Source organism: Oncorhynchus mykiss, chromosome 19, assembly GCF_057628025.1.
Source record: "Oncorhynchus mykiss isolate SJ-2025 chromosome 19, ASM5762802v1, whole genome shotgun sequence".
NCBI classification, from domain to species: Eukaryota; Metazoa; Chordata; class Actinopteri; order Salmoniformes; family Salmonidae; genus Oncorhynchus; species Oncorhynchus mykiss.
Window position 1 is genome coordinate 14,598,315 of NC_143040.1, and position 27,076 is coordinate 14,625,390.

Sequence of the window (27,076 nt, forward strand, 5' to 3'; positions counted from 1 at the left end):
CCGCCACAGGAAAGGAAGAGCCAGAGTTACCTCTGCTGCAGAGGATAAGTTCATTAGAGTTACCAGCCTCTGAAATTGCAGCCCAAATAAATGCTTCACAGAGTTCAAGTAACAGACACATCTCAACATCAACTGTTCAGAGGAGACTGTGTGAGTCAGGCCTTCATGATCAAATTGCCAGAAAGAAACCACTACTAAAGGACACCAATAATAAGAAGAGACTTGCTTGGACCGAGAAACATGAGCAATGGACATTAGACTGGTAGAAATCTGTCCTTTGGTCTGATGAGTCCAAATGGGAGATTTTTGGTTCCAACTGCCATGTCTTTCTGAGATGCAGAGTAGGTGAACGGATGATCTCTGCATGTGTGGTTCCCACCATGAAGCATGAAGGAGGAGGTGTGATGGTGCTTTGCTGGTGACACTGTGATTTATTTAGAATTCAAGGCACACAACCAGCGTGGCTACCACAGCATTCTGCAGCGATACACCATCCCATCTGTTTGCACTTAGTGGGACTATCATTTGTTTTTCAACAGGACAATGACCCAACACACCTCCAGGCTGTGTAAGGGCTATTTGACCAAGAAGGAGAGTGATGGAGTGCTGCATCAGATGACCTGGCCTCCATAATCCTCCAACCTCAAACTAATTGAGATGGTTAGGGATGAGTTAGACCACAGAGTGAAGGAAAAGCCAACAAGTGCTCAACATGTGGAAACTCCTTCAAAACTATTGCGAAAGCATTCCAGGTGAAGCCGGTTGAGAGAATGCCAAGAGTGTGCAAAGCTGTCATCAAGGCATAGTGAGGCTACTTTGAAGAATCTAAAATACATTTGTTTAAAAAAAATGTTGGTTACTACAAGATTCCATGTGTAATTTCGTCGTTTTGATGTCTTCATTTTTATTCTACAACGTAGAAAATAGTACAAATAAAGAAAAACCCTTGAATGAGTAGGTGTGTCCAAACTTTTGACCGGTACTGTATATACCATAATAGCTGTGTTTGTGGATGAATTTACTTCTGCCAGATGCCTGTAATAAAGTTTTTGCACTGAAGAACACTGCGCTCCATTTTTGCCCATTGAAGACCATTTTAAAAGCTTACAAAACTTCAAAAACAAAAGTAAAAAAACTTCAAGGCTACTTCCTGGAAAATGACTCGTCACTTTCATACTGTATATTGAGGCCGGGAATTTTCCAAGTCTAGTTTTACACAAATCCAGTGTGTGATGACGCTGGAGCGCTACCATGGTAACTGGGGGCCTACCTTCTCCTGTGGTGTGGGTGCTAAAGTATCACTGGTTTGTGGAGGTTTGCTCACAATTCAACAATAACCCATGACACCTGTATGGGTGAGAATCATATTGCCCTCAAGTCTATTTTTCAGAGACAGTATAATAAATTATAAACTGGGTGGTTCGAGCCCTGAATGCTGATTGGCTGACAGCCGTTGTATATAAGACCGTATACAACGGATATGATAAAACAGTTATTTTTACTGTTCTAATTACGTTGGTAACCAGTTTATAACAGCAATAAGGCACATCAGGGGTTTGTGATATATGGCCAATATACCACAGCAAAGGGCGGTGTCCAGGCACTCCACCGTGGTATATTGGCCATATACAACACCCCCTCAGGCCTTATTGTTTAAATATACTTCAAGATCCTTGGTTCTAGTGCCTTCTAAGCAACCCTAACTATTATGTAGAAAAACACTAAACACTAGCAGACTGACCCAGGCACAAAACCCAAACCCAACACCCAAACGTTCAAACAGAACTCTTACCTGTGGCAGCAGCTGCGGGGCGGTTGAATCTGGCCGAGCCGGCCCTCTGAAGGGGGTTCTGGGCCTGCTTGCCTGCTACCTGGCTGGTCACCGCTGGAGTCTTCAGCCCTATGGTAGAGAAATAGTGAAACACCATGTCAACAGACAGACTAAACCTACAGTGCCTTGCGAAAGTATTCGGCCCCCTTGAACTTTGCGACCTTTTGCCACATTTCAGGCTTCAAACATAAAGATATAAAACTGTATTTTTTGGTGAAGAATCAACAACAAGTGGGACACAATCATGAAGTGGAACAACATTTATTGGATATTTCAAACTTGTTTAACAAATTAAAAACTGAAAAATTGGGCGTGCAAAATTATTCAGCCCCCTTAAGTTAATACTTTGTAGCGCCACCTTTTGCTGCGATTACAGCTGTATGTCGCTTACCACCTACCACTACAGGGTACAAGCCCCTGTGTCCACCTACCACTACAGGGTACAAGCCCCTGTGTCCACCTACCACTACAGGGTACAAGCCCCTGTGTCCACCTACCACTACAGGGTACAAGCCCCTGTGTCCACCTACCACAGGGTCAAGCTGAGGGTGGATAAATAAACACCTCATAATCACCTGGGTCCAGCTTTTCAAAAAGTTATCTGGATTTCCTCTATTGGAAATAGAAATAGAATTAATAGAACAGAAGAATCATTGACTTGAATGAGGACTCCCGTTCTATTAATTCTATTTGCATGCATTCAACCCTATCCGATTGAGGATATCCAGATCGATAACTGGGCCCTACTCAATGGGAATCGGAGGATGATGGGTCATTTGAGCCACAGGGTTGGAAAACGATTATGTTAAAACATAATTTTAGAAATGAGATAGTTAGATAATCACAAATCAGCTAGTCTGTTGATATGCAGGTAGCCTAGTGGTTAGAGCGTTGGGCCAGTAACCGAAAGGTTGCTGGGTTGAATCCCAGAGCTGACAAGGTCAAAATCTGTTGTTCTGCCCCTGAGCAAGGCAGTTAACCCGCTGTTCCCCGGGGGCCGAAAGACGTGGATGTCAATTATGGCAGTCCCCCGCACCTCTCTGATTCAGAGGGGTTGGGTTAAATGCGGAAGACACATTTCAGTTGAAGGAATTCAGTTGTACAACTGACTAGGTACTCTCCTTTATATGGTTTGGTATTTTACAATATAGTGGGACACAAGGAATAGATATTTGTGGGAATGGAGTGTTCTACCTCGGCGGTGAGTCATTGCAGTGTGTGTGTGAGAGAAAGAGAGTGTGTGTGTCCTCATAAGTTATAGTTGAATTAAGAAATTTGAAACCAATGAGAAAAATCAGACTGACCTAGATACAATGGAATAAAAAATATTGGTACTCATATGTTAACACTTCAACCAAGCAGAAATCCACAGGGGAAAAAAATCAACTAACATACCGACTACTGTATCCATTAACTGTCAGTGGTCACTGCTGCCATGGCAACATGACGTCGCTACAGCAGATGTACTGTACTCCATCTACCCCAAGCTAATATTACTCATATCCTGTGGGCACTTCCAGGGACCACAGAAATAAACAGAGATTCTATCTAACCAATATAAGGGAGCGCTATATTCATTGACACACATTATAGTGGAGATAAAGTGTATAAATGAACCAATCATCATTCAGGATTAGACCCACACGTTGTGTAATCATTGACACACACAGGGACTGAGGTTGGTTGGTAATACAATCCTGGTTCGGTAATATTCCAATCTATGTGGTTCTGTTGGAACAACACCTTGGGTCTAATCAGAAAGCAACCCATTTCAACACAAATATGTCCATGTTTTAGATAAAATATATTCAAGTCAAGGAGAGGGTGTGGTGTGCAAATCAAAAGCACCAGAGGAGACATCACCATCTGGGTGAAATGAAACTAGTCCATCTGATCCTGATCAGAGAAACACATCACAGAGAGGGAAACTGACTCATTAGTGAAACTGGCTAGTGGTGGTGAGCATGTTTAGACACGTCTGTTAAAATGCTAACTATGCTTAGACCATCAGACTTAAAGGGATAGGTTTCAAAATCAAAAGGTTAGTGAGTGAAAGTAAGCATACAGCAAGGATACGTGAAAGTATTGTGTGTGTGTGTGTGTGTGTGTGTGTGTTCACCTGTTGCAGTGCTTCTCCCTGGTAGTGAGGGGGCTCTGGTTCGGAACCCCAGTGGCCTGGTAGTGGTGGGGGCCTTAATCGACCCCTGGGTTCCCACTGGAGCTGTAGGCTGGCTGGGCCTCTCATCTGGCTTACAGCCCCCCACCACTGGAGCTGGGACTAGGACAGAGAAAGACAGGGATGATGACAGTAAATACTAGAATTAACTAATACAAATATAGTCTATTAACCACTTGGAAATAGACTGAAACTCATTCAAACCTCACTCAACTACATTGGGTTTAGTTTGAGTTGTTCAATAGTGAAAGATGATTGGCTCGCACGTGTAACTCCAGCACACACAACATTCTATGATAGAATCGTGTTATTTGACGGGTTTCTTTTTAGACACGGAAAGACCCAAACGGCGTTCCATACGTCAATACTGATAGATGATAGTTCTACTGTATCAAAACTGCAATGGTCTCTGTTGCGAATAAGTCTGTGTGGGCAGATAGAGAACCTCTCACAGCCCAAACGTAAGAAAGAAGAAACGCTGTTTACATGGCATAATTCCCCTCATTAAGCTAAACGCACATAACGCCGATTACCTACCAAAAAAGGGGAATAATCTCTGGTCCTAATTATCTACATGATTACAATCATCAGACTACTGATTACAAGTGTCTCAAAACGCTGCATAAACAACATCATCTGCATTAGAGACAGCCGTCTGCAACACAATTAGAGCATCGGGAAACCAGTATGTTGATGTGGTTAAGGCACAATGGTAGATTGATTTGCGTGATCACTGTGTGTGTGTGTGATTAGTTCCTCTGTAAACAGAGGCGGCGCATCGCCATAGCAACAGTATCTTGGTCGTCATCCGATCACCATGACAACCTGCTCATCCAACAGTAGCCATAGGTCTTCTACCTTCGGCGCTGAGTCATTGCAGTGTGAGTGTGAGAGCGAGAGAGAGAGAGAGCGTGTGAAAGTGTGGAGAGAGAGCGAGTGTGAGAAGAGTGAGAGAGTGCATGAGAGCGATAGAGAGGAGAGCGATGGAGAGGAGAGCGAGAAGAGCGAGAAGGAAGGAAGGCATTTCTTTTTTCTCTACTGTTCTGTCACTAAAGGAATTCCTACAGCAGGTCTCATCCATGTCTTCATCTCTCTTGAACATCCCCCTTTCCCCTCCTCCCCCACCCCCCTCTTCTTTCTCTTCAACAGAGTGGTGGCTGTACTGTAGTGAACAAAGACAACCATTGACCCCCTATCCCCATTTAGACCAAGTCACACAGGGAGGTCATGTGATGCTGTTGATAGTATTGTTCAGACGTATCACATTAAACCAATAGAATACTGGGCTATCACATGAAACTATTAGATAGTAATAAAACCTCACTCTCAAACTCAACTCTACACGTTCAACATGTTGTGTGTTCATTTCAATATAGATTTCCTGATAAACTGAGACACGGCAACTATACATTATCCAGTGTTGAGTGGTTCAGTGTAGCAAGCCAACACTGTGGGGGAGCTGATTAACACCTCTAGGGACATTAAATCAGTCCTGACAGCAGACTACAGCAGCTCTGTACAATAAGCATGTAGACTTTCTGGAAACTAACATTTACTCCCTGAAATGAGTTAAATAAATGTGTGTGAGTAAGAGTCAGTCCTCACCCTTCTCCACTCACACCTCCATCGTCCTCAACACACAACCACCACCCTCCTCCACCTCTCCAGCAGCTACAGTAGATAGAGAGAGGAGGACCAGATGTAATCCAGAGGTTTATGATGCCGTCCAGACAAAGCCCCCTGGATATGTGGGTCAGGAGAGTACCCTGTCCGCCTCTCTGATCACACACACACAGAGCCTGGGCAGATGTGAACTCTGACCTCGATAGAGAAAGCAGGAATGCCACTGCAATGAGGGGCCAGATTCACATGGACATTCTCTTCAGAGTCAAATGGCAGGGGAGACTCATGGAATTGTCGAGAGCGAGAGAGTGTGTGTGTGTGTGAGCTAGTGGCAAGAGGAGGATGTGAATCACCAGCACAGGAAGACCACACCAATGAAAACCACTGCTTGCACACTGAGTGTGTTGTGTGAAGACCTTCTGTGGTGCCGCAATGTAGGAAGAATAACTCAATACGCACACACATCTCACACAGTCTCACACACACACACAGTCTCACACACACACAGTCTCACACACACACACACAGTCTCACACACACACACAGTCTCACACACACACACACACACAGTCTCACACACACACACAGTCTCAGTCTCACACACACACACAGTCTCACACACACACACACACACAGTCTCACACACACACACACAGTCTCACACACACACACAGTCTCACACACACACACACAGTCAGTCAGTCTCACGTTTGCTGAGGGCTGCTGAAGATCCGTTACTCTCGCTGGCGGCGCTGCCCAGAGAAGAGGAGCTAAGGCTTGTGGGTAGGTTCTTCACGGGCAGTTTGGACGCGGCGGCGATAGCAGCCGAAGGGCGAGCAGCACCTAACCCCTGGTTGACGGATGGCTTTGGGTTAGAGGTCACCACAGTAGGCCCAGGCAATCCAGAGGGTCTGTCTGTGACACGTGGCTTGGGGATACCTGGGAAATGTAGGAAAGGACCAACAGGGTTCATCAGTTTCAGGTATTGGGAGAAGTATTCACGTCTGTATCAGTATGAATCAATGTCCATAATATCAATATGTCAGTACACTGAAAATTCTAACATAAGATATCAGTATCATATCAATACAAAGATCAGGGGTATATTTATAAGAATGCTGATTTAGGATCAGTTTTGCCTTTAAGATCAAGGCTTCCTCAGCATCTGCAGAATACATATACCACTAGTCAGGGTGTGTGTGTGTGTGTGTGTGAGTGTGTATAAACATGCCCTACTAGAAGATACATATTTATTTATCTAGTGACACAGCTGAGCTAGCAGAGGAAGGATGAATAGGAGAGAGACAGGGAGTGAGAGAGAACCCCCTCTGGCACTGAGTACATACAGAGACGTATAGAGAAGTGCCCATATCAGCGCAAAGTACGTGGACATACTGTAGGGTGACATTGATGGATATATACAGACATATCAGCAAGTTTTAGACAAGCTCTCTCTCTCACACACACACACACACACACACACACACACACACACACACACACACACACACACACACACACACACACACACACACACACACACACACACACGTTAGGGTGCAGAGATTTGGCTCCAGTGTGAGGTGAATGAGGTTTGTGACCTCTAGTCAAAGGTTCTGAAATAGAACAGGGTTGGTCTTTCACAGAGGGAGGGGTTATGTTCCTATAGTGTTCCTGTAGTGTTGCTGAATACTGTAACAGAGCACCATGTAGTGACTGGGCCGCGTCTCCAGAACATAATAAACTGCGGTGACGCTAGCAGCACTGTATAATAACATGATATGAACTATCTGGATACATGGCTAGTCTTACACCTCAGACCTGGGTCATGTTCAGTGGGCCACAACGTAACAACACATTTGGCAACGTGACTAGTTAAGGTTAAATTCTTAGTCTTACAGTACAAGTTAATGAAGTACTTTCCTGTTTCACTCTGTTTGAAATAGTTTCTACTAGCTGATATTGAACAGGACCCTGGATCTTACAGGCTATTCCAGATACTTGAGCTGCATTTGGATTTAGCGCCCACACAAGATAAATCACACGCACAACACAAATACTTTTTGACATATTCATTTGTCCAATGTCTGGTACAATGTCTGTCCATGACCCACAGAGCCAAATACTGTAGTTTAACTTGACCCAGGTCTGGTAACCCCTGGGCTGTTCTCCAGCTTAGGGGAGGGCTTGGTGGGAACTAACAACACCTCCTCCTCCCTCCTCCTTTCCTTTAGATGTTTCCCCATACTTAATCAAACATGCTTCACTATCAGTAGGAACACCTCCCCAAGGCCCTATGGCTCTTCCTTTTTCACACCACTGCCCTGTGTGTGTGTGTGTGTGTGAGAGAGACAGTGTGAGAGAGACAATAGCAGAGACGTTGTTTGTGTGTGTCAAAACTCAAGGATGTGTACATGTGTATCCAGGACAACGCCCTGAGTGGACCTGTGGGTTTCGTCACCATCGGCTTTGCTCATCAGAGACAGGAAAGAGAGGAAGAGCACTGCTGTGTAGAGATTAGTAGTAGGATAACAATGATCTACTGTGCGGTCAGTTTGACGTTTTCCATCATGATGGTCAGGGTTAGGACTGGAGCAGGGCAAGCTGGTCCTGGATCTGTGTGTACAGGAAATGTCTAGCTCAAGCTGTTGGATAGTACAGTAACATGACTGAATAGACCTCCTGTGTACAGTGTTAGTTACTGCAGGACCACCAAAATAGCCCTTTGACAGCAAATACATACTGTATTATACACTCAGTTACCAAACACTAGGAACACCTTCCTAATATAGAGTTGCACCCCTCCCCTTCGCCCTCAGAACAGCCTCGATTCGTCCTCTATAGTACAAGGTGTTGAAAGCGTTCCACAGAGATGCTGGCCCATGTTGACTCCTAAGCGTTCCACAGTTGTGTCAAGTTGGCTGGATGTCCTTTGGGTGGTGGACCATTCTTGGTACATACGAGAAAACTTTAGAGCGTGAAAAACCCAGCAGCGCTGCAGTTCTTGACACAAACCGGTGCGTCTGGCACCTACTACCATACCCCATTCAAAGGCACTTAAATATTGTGTCTTGCCCATTCACCCTCTGAATGGCACACATACACAATCCATGTTTCAAGGCTTTAAAATCCTTCTTCATCTACACTGATTGAAGTAGATTTAACAAGTGATAGCAATAAGGGATCATAGCTTTCACCTGGATTCACCTGGTCAGTCTGTCATGGAAAGAGCCTAATGTTTTGTATACTCCGTGTATAATTGAGAACTTATAGCTAGTTGTGTGTTGGTTGCCTGAATGTCTTAGGAAGATACACATATACATGTTTATGTTACCTAGGCAACATTAGGAGTTGTGTGTTCACCTTGCGGTGAGTGTTTACAACAAGGTAAAAAATGAACACAAGCATGTCTTTGAACACAAGCATGTTGCCTCAGTAACCACATAAGACATTAGGTCAAAGCACGCCTCCTACGCAATCATCAAGTTTGGAGACGACACAACAGTAGTGGGCTTGATTACCAACAACGACGAGACCGGTGAGGGCTCTGGGAGTGTGGTGCCAGGAAAATAACCTCTCACTCAACGTCAACAAAACAAAGGAGCTGATTGTGGACTTCAGCAAACAGCAGAGGGAGCATGCCCCTATCCACATCGACAGGACGACAGTGGAGAAGGTGGAAAGATTCAAGTTCCTGGGCGTACTCATCACTGACAAACTGAAATGGTCCACCCACACAGACAATGTGGTGTAGGGCAACATTGTGTTATTTTAATTTGTACTTTTTTCTACTTTTTACTTTAGTTTATTTGGTAAATATTTTCTTCACTCCTCTTGAACTGCACTGTTGGTTAAGGGCTTGTAAGGAAGCATTTCACGGTAAGTTCTACACTTGTATTCGCCGCATGTGACAAATAAAGTTTGATTTGAACTGCACCGCCCGCAATCACAGGGCACTCCAGGGGGTGGTGCGGTCTGCCCAACGCATCACCGGGGGCTCACTACCTTCCCTCCAGGACAACTACAGCACCTGATGCCATAGGAAGGACAAAAAGATCATCAAGGACATCAACCACCCGAGCCACTGCCTGTTCACCCCGTTATCATCCAGAAGGTGAGGTCAGTACAGGTGCATCAAAGCTGGGACTGAGAGACTGAAAAACAGCTTCTATCTCAAGGTCATCAGACTGTTAAATAGCCATCACTAGCACATTAGAGGCTGCTGCCTATATACATAGACTTGAAATCACTGGTCATAAATGGAACACTAGTTACTTTAATAATGTTTACATATTTGGTATTACTCATCTCATATGTATATACACTGTATATATACTGTATTTTAGTCTATGCTGCTCTAACATTGCTGATATATTCTTATTTCCATTCCTTTACTTCGTTTTGTGTATTGTTGCGAAATTGTTAGATATTACTTGTTAGATATTACTTGTTAGATATTACTTGTTAGATATTACTGCACTGTCGGAGCTAGAAACAAACACAAGCATTTCGCTACACCCGCAACAACATCTGCTTAACACGTATTTGTGACCAATAACATTTGATTGGATTTGAAACAAATGATGGTGAATGAGTAACAGACAGCCTTTGAACTCTTATTTGGGTGGAGAAGGTTTCTCTGAATGTGCTTCTCAAAGACGCCTTTTCAAAATGGCCAGAGTTCGGGGTCAAATTTGGCACCGTTTTTCAGAAACAAGGAAACTTATTGTCCGCTCAGAATTTGACCTTTTCTGACAAGACGCAGATCTGGTTTTCTGATAGATTAATTCTTCCACACACACACACACCCTCAGATTTGTAGAGAGACCCCCGAATCCCAACTGTCCCATATCACACACTGCAGCCTAGCGGTTATGGAAACAAATAGTTAAATTACAGACAGGCTATTGTGGGGGAATCCCGACCCGGGTTAAGCGTGTGTAAATGGAACGCAATTCCTTTTTTTTATGCACTTTTCTCTCCATGTATATATTGACCTTAAACCTAAGCATGAAAATAGCATTCTATTCACCTGCTATTCATTGGGTCTGGAGCTTGAATGAATGAAGGTGTGGAGGAGGTGTGTCTACAGATATGATGTATTCTGACCTTGACTTAATTCCCTCATAATGAATGAAGGTGTGGAGGAGGCGTGTCTACAGATATGCTGTATTCTGACCTCGACTTAATTCCCTCATAATGAATGAAGGTGTGGAGGGGGTGTGTCTACAGATATGATGTATTCTGACCTTGACTTAATTCCCTCATAATGAATGAAGGTGTGGAGGGGGTGTGTCTACAGATATGATGTATTCTGACCTCGACTTAATTCCCTCATAATGAATGAAGGTGTGGAGGAGGTGTGTCTACAGATATGATGTATTCTGACCTCGACTTAATTCCCTCATAATTTGACCATCTTTACCTGCAAGGAAACCATGAATGTCTACCTACCCGTTTCAAGTGGAAAAAGACTAATTTCTTTTGTCAGACAGAAATAACACCATTCTCCATACATTGTCATTTACAACTTGATAAGAGCTATCGATAAGAGCTAGGTTAATGAGTCATCTGTTTGGATCAGGGGATTGTAAATATAAATGACTTGTTTTAGATCCATTTTACATTATAGTCACTGGAGACAAACGTTAAACCAGTCATTTGGCAGCAACCTGAAGCATTATCAACAAATCAACTTTCCCACAGTAAAGTTTATGAAATGCTTTGGCATTATTCCGTATTTTAATTAATTAATTAACTTTGAGGGATGGTTACTCTCGAATGTCTTAATTATAGGCCACACCCCGACTTTCATGTTAAATATTATCCACTATCAGTATCAACCGTCAGTAGGACTAATAACCACACATATTCAACCGCCAATGTACTGTTAGTTCCCTTCAGGTGGTATAGCCTATATTATCATTCCATTGTTTCCTTCACATTCCTTTTCCTCCTCTGTAAACGCTGTCACGTCCGTATGGTTGCTGAGGATCATTAGTATCAGTTGATCTAATTAGTTTTTACACGTAGGCTAACTAAACTGTTATGGAGCGGAGTGCAACCCAAGCCGTAACAGTTAGAACCTGATAGTTAGTGCAGGCAATAGGTGAGGGTATAACCTACTATTGTACATTATTCTCCCTGTTATAATAGGTGAGGGTATAACCTACTATTGTACATTATTCTCCCTGTTATAATAGGTGAGGGTATAGCCTACTATTGTACATTAGTCTCCCTGTTATAATAGGTGAGGGTATAGCCTACTATTGTACATTATTCTCCCTGTTATAATAGGTGAGGGTATAGCCTACTATTGTACATTATTCTCCCTGTTATAATAGGTGAGGGTATAGCCTACTATTGTACATTATTCTCCCTGTTATAATAGGTGAGGGTATAACCTACTATTGTACATTATTCTCCCTGTTATAATAGGTGAGGGTATAACCTACTATTGTACATTATTCTCCCTGTTATAATAGGTGAGGGTATAGCCTACTATTGTACATTATTCTCCCTGTTATAATAGGTGAGGGTATAGCCTACTATTGTACATTATTCTCCCTGTTATAATAGGTGAGGGTATAGCCTACTATTGTACATTATTCTCCCTGTTATATTTGAATGGACACTAATCTTGCAACATTATCATGGGTTGACAAACTGAAGGTGGCAATTTTCAGGATGAATCAAACCACAGTATTTTTGATTAAAGGCTCTCCAAACCTGTTTTATGACTCAAATACTTTCTTAACCCTAAATACCTGACAAAATCAGACTATTTTTAAACCTGCCAATTGGTGCTAAAACAGGGTGGCAGGTAGCCCAGGGATTAAGAGCGTTGGGCCATTAACCGAAAGGTCGCTGGTTCGAATCCCCGTCCCGACTACATGAAAAATCCGCCAATGTGCCCTTGAGCAAGACACGTAACCCTAATTGCTCCTGTAAGTCACTCTGGATAAAAGCGTCTGCTGAATAACCAAAATGTAAAACAGAGATGAAAATGCATTAATTTAGATGGCTTTCTTTCATTGATCCCTAATTTTCTGAACCTATTCTCTCCATATATTCTAGTGAGTCGGTCAACAGAATTCTAAATCAAAGATACACCGTATTTAAAGGGATGGCTTAAGACACATGTACTGAAAACCCCATGTACTGAAAACCCCATGTACTGAAAACCCCATGTACTGAAAACCTCATGTACTGAAAACCCCATGTACTGAAAACCCCATGTACTGAAAACCTCATGTACTGAAAACCTCATGTACTGAAAACCCCATGTACTGAAAACCCCGTTGAATGAAAATGCAGAGTGCTTTACGTGACTGAATAAGGTATGTCTGATTACCAAACACTGAGAAGTGCGTAGGAAAGGCGTACATTTTCTACGTCTGATTACCAAACACTGAGAAGTGGTAGGAAAGGCGTACTTTTTCTACGTCTGATTACCAAACACTGAGAAGTGGTAGGAAAGGCGTACTTTTTCTACGTCTGATTACCAAACACTGAGAAGTGCGTAGAAAAGGCGTACTTTTTCTACGTCTGAAGACTAGATGGAAGACAACATGTTGATGTCTCGCGTAACTAAGACTACGTCCCAAAAGACACCCTATTCCCTATGTAGTGGACTACTTTTTACCAGGGCTCATATGGCTTTTGTCAAAAGCAGTGCACTATATAGGGAATAGGGTGGCATTTGGGACTTACTCCCAATGACCCACGTCACGCTAACAGTAGTCTCAATTTCCTCACACAAGAAAAGCCTTTTGTGTGTATGGGGACTGAGAGAATCAAACATTGGATCCAACCCCTCTGGCAAAAGGAAGAGAGGACCCGAAAGAAGGAAGAAGGAGAGAGCGAGAGGGTTGCATATGCTTTTCGACTTCCTCTGAGAGGACACAGAGGGAAGTTAGAGTAAAATTAGACCGCAGACACGCATGGTCACAAGCACAGCACACAGTCAGTCAGTCTCCCATTTTAAAGGGCTTTTAAAAGATGCAGTCGGTTACATGTGGTGAGGGAACATGATGAGAGAGAGAGTGAGATGAAAATAGAGAGAGAGTTATCTTATGTAACTCTGCGCAGAACTGAGACAGACCCAAGCAGAAACACACAGTCTGGAGATCGACACACACACTCTTGCACAGCTAACCTTGTGGGGGACATACAATTCAGTCCCATTCAAAATCCTATTTTCCTTAACCCCTAACCCGTACCTTAACCCTAAACCTAACACTAGCTTCTAACCCTAAAACTAACCATAGCTCCTAACCCTAGACTTAATTCTAATCAGAGGTCGACCGATTATGATTTTTCAACGCCGATACCGATTATTGGAGGACCAAAAAAGCCGATACCGATTAAAAATCGGACTAATTATATATATTTGTAATAATGACAATTACTCATTCAACAATGCATAAATAAGTCTCAAATAAATAATGAAACATGTTCAATTTGGTTTAAATAATGCAAAAACAGTGTTGGAGAAGAAAGTAAAAGTGCAATATGTGCCATGTAAAAAAATGTTTAAGTTCCTTGGTCAGAACATGAGAACATATGAAAGCTGGTGGTTCCTTTTAACATGAGTCTTCAATATTCCCATGTAAGAAGTTTTAGGTTGTAGTTATTATAGTAATTATAGGACTCTCTCTCTCTATACCATATGTATTTCATATACCTTTGACTATTGGATGTTCTTATAGGCACTTTAGTATTGCGAGCCTAATCTCAGGAGTTGATAGGCTTGAAGTCATAAACAGCGCTGTGCGTCAAGCATTGCTAAGAGCTGCTGGCAAACGCAGGAAAGTGCTGTTTGAATGAATGCTTACAAGCCTGCTGCTGCCTACCATCGTTCAGTCAGACTGCTCTATCAAATATCAAATCATAGACTTAACTATAACATAACACACAGAAATACGAGCCTTTGTTCATTAATATGGTCAAATCCGGAAACTATCATTTCGAAAACAAAATGTTTATTCTTTCAGTGAAATACGGAACCGTTCCATATTTTATCTAACGGGTGGCATCCATAAGTCTAAATATTCCTGTTACATTGCACAACCTTCAATGTTATGTCATAATTATGTAAAATTCTGGCAAATTAATTAAGGTCTTTGTTAGGAATAAATGGTCCTCACACAGTTCGCAACGAGCCAGGCGGCCCAAACTGCTGCATATACCCTGACTCTGCTTGCACTGAACGCAAGAGAAGTGTCAATTTCCCTAGTTAATATTGCCTGCTAACATTCATTTCTTTTAACTAAATATGCGTCCAAAAATGACAATTACCGATTGTTATGAAACCTTGAAATCAGCCGATTAATCAGTCAACCTCTAATTCTAACCTAAACCCCATAGAAATAGCATTTGACCTTGTGGGGACCAACAAAATATGCGCAGTTAGTTAAATTTTTGTTTGTTTACTATTCTTGTGGGAACTTCTGGTTAAACACGTCCACACACACAATCTCTCTGTTGCTCCATGTGTTTGTTTCTGTCTGATTGTCTTGTTCTGATCTGTATTGAGTGTGTGTGTGTGTGTGTGTGTGTGTGTGTGCATATGGAGCGTGCGTGTGTGTGATGCGTACGAGTGTGTGTCTTGTTTACCCCATCCAGAGTGTGTGTTTAAGTGCCCTCATCTCTGCAGCAGCAGCAGGAAATGAGCAGGCTGACAATGCAGAGCTGAGAATGCCTTTCACATTCCACTACACCTCACTCACACACATTCACTCACACACACACACAGTTTCAAGTCTCTACACACACAGCAATGTCTTTTCTACACTTTGTCATTTATACACTTTATCAAGTTACTGACACACAGAAAGATGTGTGTGTGTGTGTGTGTGTGTGTGTGTGTGTAGTCACCAGCTGTCTGACTTGGTCGTCCTCTCGGTGGAGACACACTCCCAGTGGTCTGGCCGTCCTTCCCCGTCGTAGGAGGAGCGGGAGGGGGCAGCCTGGAGCCAAAACTCCCTCCTACTGGAGCTGGAGAGGTGGGAAACAGGGAGGGTCCCCCGGTGTTGCTCGCTCCCCCGGCCCCCCTGCCCTTGACCTGGGGCAGCTGTCTGACCGATGAGGGCCCCAGCTTGGAGGAGACCTTCTGCAGAAAGAGCTGTCGTTTAGTTACCGCGTCCCAGCCCATGGGGCCCAGCTCGGAGCTGCGCACCGAGACCATGGTGTTGGCCATTCCAGAGTCGTAGGCAGAAATGTGGAAGTAGAAGCACACAGGCAGGAGGAGTGAGAAGGAGGGGGAGGAGAGAGAGAGAGAGGAAATAGGAGTAGGCTGGAACTCTGAGGTAAAAAAGTTGCTATTGTACTACATTCCCTCTGGGATTCACTGCTGGGACCAGATTCTCTCCCTCTTTATTCCCTCCCTCTTTATTCCCTCCCCCTCTTTCCTCCCCCTCTTTCCTCCCCCTCTTTCGTCTTCTGTAAACACAGGGCACATATGGAGTGAGTTTGCAGGCGAGTTTTCAAAGAAAAGACTTGACTACTATAAATGTTCAGACTATTCTTACGCTATTCAGAACAGTTTGACAAATGGCTTTTGCCTTCATATGAGAAGTGTCTGAGCAACAAATCTGTTCTGAGGACTGTTTCAAACTGAGAATAGAATGTGGCGGAACATTCAACAACCGACGTGTCACACACACCCGCAGATGTCAAGACATTCCACACAAAAAATGATTTGACTCATGCTGTCATTCAACAGAACCCCAACACTGATTGGGGTTCAATGTTCAGCATCATACTGCAGTGAATGATACAGTTGACATTTTAAACCCAAAGCTCTCCTTTAGCCAAGGATTACTTAAGCCTGACTAACAACATAGTTAAATCATGTGATGACATGCTCGCAGCCAGACTTGCCTGAGGAACTACTCAATCACGCCACTCACAAACACAGGAAGAGTTGAAACCTGTCAATGGATTTAAAGGCAAAATACCAACAACAAACCACTGCCACTCCCTCACCTAAAACCACTGCTCCCACCGTTTAGAGATGAAACCAGCCTTGGGCTTGTTCTATACATGCGTCATATCATCCTGATAAAGTATGTTCCTGGTGACTGGAAATCTCAGTCAGTTCACTAACAGCCCCTGTTGTGGATACTAAAAAGACTTCTTGAGGAAGTCACTGATCTGGCCAAGTTGAATTGGGTGAGGGCAGTCTGGTGTGTATTGGTTATATCATGTGAAATGCAGATCAGTGATTCTTTCAAGGAAGAGAGGGAGGAACGAAGGAAAGATTTGACCAAACTATTTAAACAGGGCCGTAATAGAACAAACCCCCCCCCCCCCCCCCCCCACACACACACACACAGTGGGCTACTTACTGTGCCATTTCTTCTCCTTTGTTCTACAGGTGTCTCACCCCCTGCTCCCTCTGTAGTGTCATCTGTAGTGCACACTCCTGTAGTGCACACTCCTGTAGTGCACACTCCTGTAGTGCACACTCCTGTAGTGCACACTCCTGTAGTACACACTCCTGTAGTACACACTCCTGTAGTGCACACTCCTGTAGTACCCTCTTCTCCATTTAGGAGACCCTCCCCAGGCGTCCAACGGTGCCCATCCACAGCCAACTCTGAACCCAGAGAGCTGCTGGAGGTGGAGCAAATGCCATTGACTAAAGTGCCCTTCCTCCTCTTCTCAGATTGGTTAGAGACTCTGGGCTCTGTGTTTTGATTGGGTCTGGGTTTGGGGCTCGGCTTCAGCGAAGCTACTTTAGTTTGACCCAAAGACGACCTTTGCCTTTTGACTCCGTCTGGGGCTTTCTTTTCATTGGCCGGAGCAGTTTTTCCTTGCGTCTGATTGGCTGTTCTGGTTGTAGAGGCGGGCCTGGACATGACCTTAGACTTGACGTTCTTCAGGTCGGGTTTGGGGAACCTCTTGACGTCGGTCCTACCAGGTTTGGATGTCGTGGTGACCGCTGTCTTGGCGATGGCGGCGTTCGGTTTGACCCGAGTTGCACACGGGTGTTCCTTGGTCTTGCGGAAGGCGGGGCTCGCACCTTTGGACCCTTTGTTTGGAGACTGGGGAACGGTAAAGGGGGACACTGCCAAATCCACACCCTTGGAGACTTGTACTGAGGTGGAGGTCTGGGAGACTACAGTGAAGCCTTCAGAATCTGGAGACACTATAGTCTCACTGAGAAGAACCTCTAGTGCCACAATAGGCTCGGTGTCCGCTGCCTCCACCATGGGGAGAAAATCCAGAGTGCAGGCCTCCTCGGGCAAATCCACCCCCAGCTGAAGTGCCTCTCTATCGGGCAGACCCGGTGAGCTGCTAGCCCCGGTCTGGAGGTTCTGGAGTTCCATGGTGATGGACCCAGCATGAGGACTCTTCCTCCCCTCAAGGCCCTTACAGAGGTCAGGCAATGGGGCGGAGAGTGGAGCCTGGATGGGAGCCGTGGTGGAGGGGGAGGCCGTGTCCGAGTCCTCCAGGATGGACACCCCGCTGCTGGGGAGCCGCTCCGAGTCGATCAGGCTGATTCTCCTCATCCCCATGTCCGAGCTCACCGACAGGAAAAACCCTTCCTCATCATCCTCGTCACCTGGGATCTCCGTGGCCCCCGAGTCCGGGGAAGAGTCCCTTCTCCCACTGCTGTTGCTCGCCACACTGTTAACGTTGTCATGGAGATCGCCTTGGCTACCGTTTCTATGCTCCCGTATCCCAGCAATGCTCATAGCGAGGGTCAGGTTGTCGTTCCAGGAGTCCTCATCAGCGTCCAGGTAGACGGACACCGAGTTGTCGTTGGATTCAGAGAACTCAGTCTGAGGCAGTTCCGCAGCGGGTGAGACAGCGGCCATTTTGATTTGGGTCGACATAACGCATTCCATGTCGACGTCCAGGCTGCTCAGACTCTGCAGGGAGTCTGGGGAGGAAGAGGAGGATGAAGAGGAGACAGGGAAAGCATTGCCATTTTTGTCGCCGGTGCAGAGGAGGGGGAGCCTCATTCCGGAGCCATTCATGCCCCCGACGGGGACGCGTTCCCCGGGCTGAGACACACTCATCTCTGGTCTTCGGGAGTGCGTGGGGAAAGCTGATGTCGCTAACTGCTAAAGACCTCAAAACAAAGTCAAACCACGGAGAACTCCATGCTTACAACTGTTTACCTATGTAGGCAGACGTCTACTGAGCAAGGTGTTTCATTGATTAAAGCTGACACAGATCAGCGCAATACCAGTGATAAGTAGTCAGCAGTCCCTATAGGCCTAGGAGTCACTGAGAGGTAGATATTGAAGTGCACTTTTGGACAAGTGAGGAAGTGAGGAGTGGTCCCATTCTAAGGCCCCTTCAACTGACCCTTTAGTTCAGTCACTGGAGTGGAGTCCATACTCTTCAGAGCTCCTCTGAAAACCTCTGGAAAACACAACGACAAGGAAACACAGGCATCAATATCACAGTTATTATGTTGAAAATACTTTATTTGACAGTGTCTACGATATTAACACAACAGTATCATAAAACAGAGACAGAAAGACAGAGAAACAGAGACAGAAAGACAGAGAAACAGAGACAGAAAGACAGAGAAACAGAGACAGAAAGACAGAGAAACAGACAGAAAGACAGAGAAACAGAGACAGAAAGACAGAGAAACAGAGACAGAAAGACAGAGAAACAGACAGAAAGACAGCGAGACCTCTGCTGCCCTCTGTTGGTCAACCATAGGAAGTGATTAAACTGGATATTACACCACAACACAAAACATTTCAACAAAAGCACACAGTAAACCAACATAACCTAATTAGTTATGATGTGGAAACTCATGTAATGCTTGAATCCCAAATTCAAAAACTTTTTATCTTGGAAGGATTTTCAAACAACTGATACCCTGCCGTTCATACAGTAGGTGGCATTACAATACGCAGAAATCCGTCCTAGTTTCTACTAAAAGTCATTAATATGGCGTTAAGAATCTGTTGCCATTTAAACCAATGAGGTCAACCATCTTAGGATGAAATATTGTCCGTAATTAATGAAATTGGCTTTGATACTCATAACCAAGGGTAAATAAAGACACAAGTTGGTCTCTGTAGTATTGAAAAGCTACAAACAATAGCTCTGTTGAAGTTTAAGCAATGTTAGAAAGGCCATAGAGTGCATCCCAATGGCACCCTATTCCCCTTTTAGTGCACTACTTTTGAACAGGCCCCATAGGGCTCTGGTCAAAGGTAGTGGTGTAGGGGAGTGTTTCCCTACTCCAGTCCTCTCAACAGCACACATTTCTGCTGTAGCACCGTCCAACCACATCTGATTCAACTTGTCAACTAATCATCCAGCCCTCAAAATGAGTTGAATCAGGTGAGTTTGTCTGGGCGACTACAACACAAATGTGTGCTGTTTGGGGTACTGGAGGACTGGAGTTGGGGAAAACTGCTATAGTGCCGTTTGGGACGAGCCAGATGCCCACAACTCTACAGTACGAGGGTGAATGCAGAGACTAAACTGAACTAAGTGGAGAAACAGAAAAGATCAGGGTGGCATTCATTAGGCACCAAACATCAGAAGGCGGACTGAAACATGTCAGGACGGCCTGAACTTGTCCAATAAGAAACACTTGTTGAATGAACACACCCCAGATCTTGTGCACATGATAACGATGAAGGGGAAAGTGTTCGCTTGCTGAGATACTGAAAACACCAGATGGAGTCACTTTGCTTTTTCCAAGTAAACAACAGATATGCAGCAGGTTCCTGAGAGGGAAAGATCCAGAGAGAGAGAGAGAGAGAGAGAGAGAGAGAGAGAGAGGAACCTCCATTTACCTAGCAGTCCTCTGGGAACACGATGCGAGACCTTGGTCTAAACGAGGAACAATCTGCAGCTCCATATCCACAAACTAAGATAGATAGCTTGCGGTATACAGGCTCAAAGACTCCCACCTGCCTGTCAGTGTGTGTGTGTTAATCTGGGTCAGAGTGAGAAAGAGAGGGGCTATAATAAGGATCAGTTTAATTTTCATATCCAGGACAGTGCTTCACCAATGAATGGCCCAGTGACAATAGAAAGCCCATAGACTATGAGCTCACTACTACACCTAGACAACAGTGAGAGTAACCGATAGTACTGCCTTACCTAGAGTGTTCTCGATAAAAATCCTATTCACTCCAACAACAACCTACTGTACACTCAAATCATCAACCAGTCCAATACTTGTCAGGTTGTCATGGTAAGTGATAATTAGTTCTTAAAGCTGCAATATGTAAAACTTTTTAGGCGGCCTGGCCAAATTCACATAGAAATGCAATTTATAGATCGGTCATTCGCATCAAAGTCTAAGAAGCGGTAGATGTGTTCTATGCTTCCCGGATTTAAATGTAGTCTTTTACTTCTGTACACCAGTTTCAAAACAGCTGAAAATACAATATTTTTGGTTTTAGAAAATATATTTCACAGCAGTTTAGATGGTACAAAGACTCTACATTACACTTCCGTTTATTTGTCACATGAATTGAAATTAGGCACATTTTGGAATTTTAGCAACCAGGAAATGGCGGAGCGATTTCTGCATAGCGCATCTTTAACCGACTTGCCTGGATGAATATAGGTTGAATAAATAAGATTCAGGAAGCCATTCAAATGCACAGTGATGGCATTAACCACTTCATTCAGCAGGCTAATAGGTTATTCAAAGGCCATCACTTTGATGTCATGCCATCACGGTTAATCTGATGTGTGGGACACAGGTAGCAGTAAGTGAAGACTGCAGTCACTGCATAGTTATCCAGTCAGTGATCATGTCTAACCATGTATCTGTGGTGCTGTGGGGACTCTTCCCTCTGCTGTTCTGAGTTGTGTTACTGGTGCTGTGGGGACTCTTCCCTCTGCTGTTCTGCGTTGTGTTACTGGTGCTGTGGGGACTCTTCCCTCTGCTGTTCTGCGTTGTGTTACTGGTGCTGTGGGGACTCTTCCCTCTGCTGTTCTGAGTTGTATTACTGGTGCTGTGGGGACTCTTCCCTCTGCTGTTCTGAGTTGTGTTACTGGTGCTGTGGGGACTCTTCCCTCTGCTGTTCTGAGTTGTGTTACTGGTGCTGTGGGGACTCTTCCCTCTGCTGTTCTGCGTTGTATTACTGGTGCTGTGGGGACTCTTCCCTCTGCTGTTCTGAGTTGTGTTACTGGTGCTGTGGGGACTCTTCCCTCTGCTGTTCTGAGTTGTGTTACTGGTGCTGTGGGGACTCTTCCCTCTGCTGTTCTGAGTTGTGTTACTGGTGCTGTGGGGACTCTTCCCTCTGCTGTTCTGAGTTGTATTACTGGTGCTGTGGGGACTCTTCCCTCTGCTGTTCTGAGTTGTGTTACTGGTGCTGTGGGGACTCTTCCCTCTGCTGTTCTGCGTTGTATTACTGGTGCTGTGGGACTCTTCCCTCTGCTGTTCTGAGTTGTGTTACTGGTGCTGTGGGGACTCTTCCCTCTGCTGTTCTGAGTTGTGTTACTGGTGCTGTGGGGACTCTTCCCTCTGCTGTTCTGAGTTGTATTACTGGTGCTGTGGGGACTCTTCCCTCTGCTGTTCTGAGTTGTGTTACTCTTCCCTCTGCTGTTCTGCGTTGTATTACTGGTGCTGTGGGACTCTTCCCTCTGCTGTTCTGAGTTGTGTTACTGGTGCTGTGGGGACTCTTCCCTCTGCTGTTCTGCGTTGTGTTACTGGTGCTGTGGGGACTCTTCCCTCTGCTGTTCTGAGTTGTGTTACTGGTGCTGTGGGGACTCTTCCCTCTGCTGTTCTGAGTTGTGTTACTGGTGCTGTGGGGACTCTTCCCTCTGCTGTTCTGAGTTGTGTTACTGGTGCTGTGGGGACTCTTCCCTCTGCTGTTCTGAGTTGTATTACTGGTGCTGTGGGGACTCTTCCCTCTGCTGTTCTGCGTTGTGTTACTGGTGCTGTGGGGACTCTTCCCTCTGCTGTTCTGAGTTGTATTACTGGTGCTGTGGGACTCTTCCCTCTGCTGTTCTGAGTTGTGTTACTGGTGCTGTGGGGACTCTTCCCTCTGCTGTTCTGAGTTGTATTACTGGTGCTGTGGGGACTCTTCCCTCTGCTGTTCTGAGTTGTATTACTGGTGCTGTGGGGACTATTCCCTCTGCTGTTCTGAGTTGTATTACTGGTGCTGAGGGGACTCTTCCCTCTGCTGTTCTGAGTTGTGTTACTGATGTTGTGGGGACTCATCCCTCTGCTGTTCTGAGTTGTGTTACTGGTGCTGTGGGGACTCTTCCCTCTGCTGTTCTGAGTTGTATTACTGGTGCTGTGGGGACTATTCCCTCTGCTGTTCTGAGTTGTATTACTGGTGCTGAGGGGACTCTTCCCTCTGCTGTTCTGCGTTGTATTACTGGTGCTGAGGGGACTCTTCCTTCTGCTGTTCTGAGTTGTATTACTAGTGCTGTGGGGACTCGTCCCTCTGCTGTTCTGAGTTGTGTTACTGATGTTGTGGGGACTCATCCCCGTGCCATGGAGTGTGACCCTGTCTCATTGCTAATGCATGAGTTAGGGCTGGGCGGGCGACTGCAGACCTGAGTGTGTGTGTGTGTGTGTATCACACTGGCCTTATCAAACATGCATTAGCCCTCTGCAGTTGTGGGAACGCTAGCTGACAGGTGAGCTGGTACACCTGAGACAGAGTCCAATATAGAGCCACTGCCCTTTGGTATTTACCTCAATACAGAACAGGTCACCTGAGAGGGAGGGAGGTACCACTGTAGCATTGTACAGCTCTGCCATACTGGGAGGTGTTAAAGGGTTGTTAGAGCTGAGGTGTAATGTCAAGAGAATTGTGTGTTTCCTATGACAAGAGTGTTTTGAAGGCTTCATGAATGCTACATTAAGGTTTAGTTTATCGTCAAGGTGTACAACATTGTCAGCTAAGAGCTGATGTGAATAAATAAAACAATAATTAAATAAACAAATGAATCATGTGACATGGTGTGATACATGTCTGTGTGGAGGGAGGGAGCATCAGTCGGTCACAGCCAGGTAAAAGACTCAGGAGCCTTGGTCAGGGACAGGGTCAGACAGGTCTGGACCCGGATCAATGATGACTGGTCTCTGTGGCTGGGGAGCTATGCTCACTGTACGTCGACAATTGTCCAAAGTAACCTTGTAGTACTACCGAGCATCTGCGCTCGTCCTCTGTCATCTCAGGTATCCTCTCTTGGCTCTTGCTTTAGGCTTCTCCGCTCAACCTTGAACTCAAAACATCCAGCTAGCCAGCTGCTAATTAGCTAGCCAGCCAAACCAACCAACTGACTTGTTTGACAGTTTTGAAATGCGGTGGTGGTTTAAGACAATTGTAATTGTAAAAAATATATAAAAATGCAATTTAAAAAAACGAAATATTTATGCATGTTTCCCGTTATAAAACAGACCTGTCGTAAAACTGTACAAGTGTGAACGAGCATTTAAACTCCGCCAGAATAATGCCCATCATTCACCTTGTATGGTGACAATAACGCCCTTTTTGCTGTATACTTTGGAAGTATTGGAATTAGGCCAAGACATTTGCTGTATACTTTGGAGGGATTGGAATTAGGCCAAGACATTTGCTGTATACTTTGGAGGGATTGGAATTAGGCCAAGACATTTGCTGTATACTTTGGAAGTATTGGAATTAGGCCAAGACATTTGCTGTATACTTTGGAGGGATTGGAATTAGGCCAAGACATTTGCTGTATACTTTGGAAGTATTGGAATTAGGCCAAGACATTTGCTGTATACTTTGGAAGGATTGGAATTAGGCCAAGACATTTGCTGTAGGCCTTCTGACCGTTTCTAAAACAGAAAAAAAATGCTAATTATTTTTTACCTGGAAACAGTTCGTTTGAAATCAATAAATGTTTTGCATTTACTTTCTCAGAACCTAAATATGTTGCACTGCTCACAAATTCTGAAATATTGGATTTACTCAGATTTTTTAAAACTACAGTAGGCCTACTTACAGTGGTAGTCTACACACTTCAATGCAAAAGATCAACGGTCTGTTCACCTGTATGTTATAAACTGCGCTCCCTTTCGGATACATGGAGCAAAAACATTAAATTAGAATATCTAATAGGCCCAAATAAATTAGAGATGCGCATGGTCATTTGTTGTACGGCTACTTCATGGTCAGAAAAGGTGAGGAATTTATTCTGCAATGGTTATGATATATGTAGTGTGTAAATGAGATGCCTAGGCTACTCAATGAATTTTACGTCACAGTTGGCTATTCAGACGGAGTCTACAAAGGTCAATGGAAAGGTGAACCGTCTGTTCTAGCACTTCGGATTGGCTTGCATTGGGCAAAATACTTAAACATATACCGGTAGCTTTTCTATTTACCACTGTGATGTGAGTCTAATTAAAAGAAACGAATGGTAGCCTATCCTAACTTGTTGTTGGCCTATAGGCTACGTCGCGAGTATTGAAACCATCACAGTCAGAAAAGATGAGGAATTTATTCTGCAATGGTCATGGAAATGACAGATTTCAAATTATTTTAGAATGCAAAGATAAAATAAATCAATTCTCTTTAATCTCACTAACAGCCATTAATTGCATGGTTATTATATTTAGCTACCTGTTTTTTGTTATGAATAATTCATCATATATTCATGTACAAGGCTACGAGGTTACTTTGTGCATTTGCAATACAAAACTTGAACCGCTACAAACTGTGTGTAAACATGGTCTAAAGTTTGCGGGAGGATAAGCACAATCTCACCGTCAAGTTCAGATTTTAGAAATGCCTACTTGGTGTATGCATGTTTTGGGGCATATTTTGTGCACACACACCATTTATAAATGGAGGCCTCTGGGGAGTATGAACTTGAGCAAACATACTTAACAGACTACCATCCCAACCACACTAAAAGTGCACGGTTAGAGTTGGCACCAGAGTGTGAAAGACCCACCTAGTTCAAGTAGAGTGGCCCGCTTAGAAAGAGACTACAGCCCTCTAACAATGTACAATCCTATAGATCCTTACATATCATGGATCAACTCCATTTAGTAAGAGCGACACCCACACTCCAATGACATCCATCTCTACACACTGGCCTATACATGATCATTTGAATTAAGGACACAGCGAGTGGCACGTTTGGTCAAAAGGCTCTTGAACGGAGTCCAAGTCCCAAACAGTACCCTATTGCCTCTATAGTGCACTACTTTTGACCAGAGTCCTATGGGTAACCCTATGAGTCCCGGTCAAAAGTAGTGCACTTAGGGAATAGTGTGCCATGTGGGACTCAGACTGACATTCTGGGCTTCAGTTAGAGCTGCCCTCCCCACATCTAAGAGTTGGTGTCTGTTCATGTTACACTCTTAGGTCTTTGTCCCCCAGGGGATTATGGGTAACTGTACACGCCTGGCGATTGTTGGAGGGGGAGAGAGACCCTGGCACGCTCTAGTGCAGGCCTGTCGAGTACTATAAAGAGAGGGAGGGGATGGAGAGGTGGAGGGGAAGTTGAGAGATTCAGAGGTTTAAAAAGGCATCACTGAACTATTAGCCTAGAACTCATAACCTAACGAGGGAAGACAACTAGAAAGGTACGCAAGCCAACTTTAGATTGAGACAACATGACAGACTTAGCAGAGGTAGCATCAACACGACAGACTTAGCAGAGGTAGCATCAACACGACAGACTTAGCAGAGGTAGCATCAACATGACAGACTTAGCAGAGGTAGCATCAACATGACAGACTTAGCAGAGGTAGCATCAGCAACAAGCTAAAAGGTCATCTTTAAGTGTCAATAGGAGATTGGGTATCAAAAACAGACACTATCTGAGTTGCCGTGCGCACGCACACACACACACACACACTAGATGGACAGTGATGATGTTTGGTAAGGGATTGAGAGTCAGGGTTTTAAAAACTACCCATTAGATCATGTTGATGGTGGGAGAATTGCAAGTCTCTCTTTCTCCATCTCGCCCTGTTCCGGACCACAGCAGAGCTGCTGATGGATGACCACTCATCCGGAACAAGGAACTAAGATACCCAGAGAGAGTTGAGACTGTGGGCCACACACGGTCTTCCTGCCTGGCTGCTGCAGTGTAATCGTGTAAATTTGACACTTTATCCACAACTGGTATTACAGTGGAGCAAGAATTCACTAACCAGGAAGTAACCTTAAACGTGATTAGTTTAATTTGACTATTGGTCAAATGGCAATAACGGAGTACATTGAAAACCAACTCCAGCACACTTGACGATCTTAATGCTCCACACACAGATTTAATCAATGGCTATACCAACGACTGGTCAATTGACCTCCATCAATAATAGACTATAACACAGGCTAAAGTTACAGATCAATAAGAGATTATAACAAGCCTCCCGAGTGGCAAAGTGCAGTGTCCAGGCTCTGTCGCAGCCGGCCGCGACCGGGAGACCCGTCGTCCGGGTTAAGGTTTGGCATGCAGGGATATCCCTGTCTCATCGCGCAACAGCGACTCCTGTGGCGGGC

General features: G+C 44.5%; 1 protein-coding gene across 2 annotated transcripts in view; it reads right to left on the reverse strand.

Annotated features, from left to right (window-relative positions):
• The window catches only part of LOC118941414 (uncharacterized), an 87,528-nt gene that overhangs the window by 43,034 nt on the left and 17,418 nt on the right, over nucleotides 1-27,076 (reverse strand). For both annotated transcript variants that reach the window (XM_090210216.1, XM_090210215.1), the window contains exons 2-6: nucleotides 16,982-19,010; nucleotides 15,510-15,744; nucleotides 6,339-6,569; nucleotides 3,951-4,109; nucleotides 1,793-1,900 (exon numbers count right to left, since the gene is read on the reverse strand). In XM_090210216.1, coding sequence (XP_090066342.1) covers nucleotides 1,793-1,900; nucleotides 3,951-4,109; nucleotides 6,339-6,569; nucleotides 15,510-15,744; nucleotides 16,982-18,661 — 2,413 coding nt within the window. In that variant the 5' untranslated portion in view covers nucleotides 18,662-19,010. The remainder of the gene's footprint in view (nucleotides 1-1,792; nucleotides 1,901-3,950; nucleotides 4,110-6,338; nucleotides 6,570-15,509; nucleotides 15,745-16,981; nucleotides 19,011-27,076) is intronic.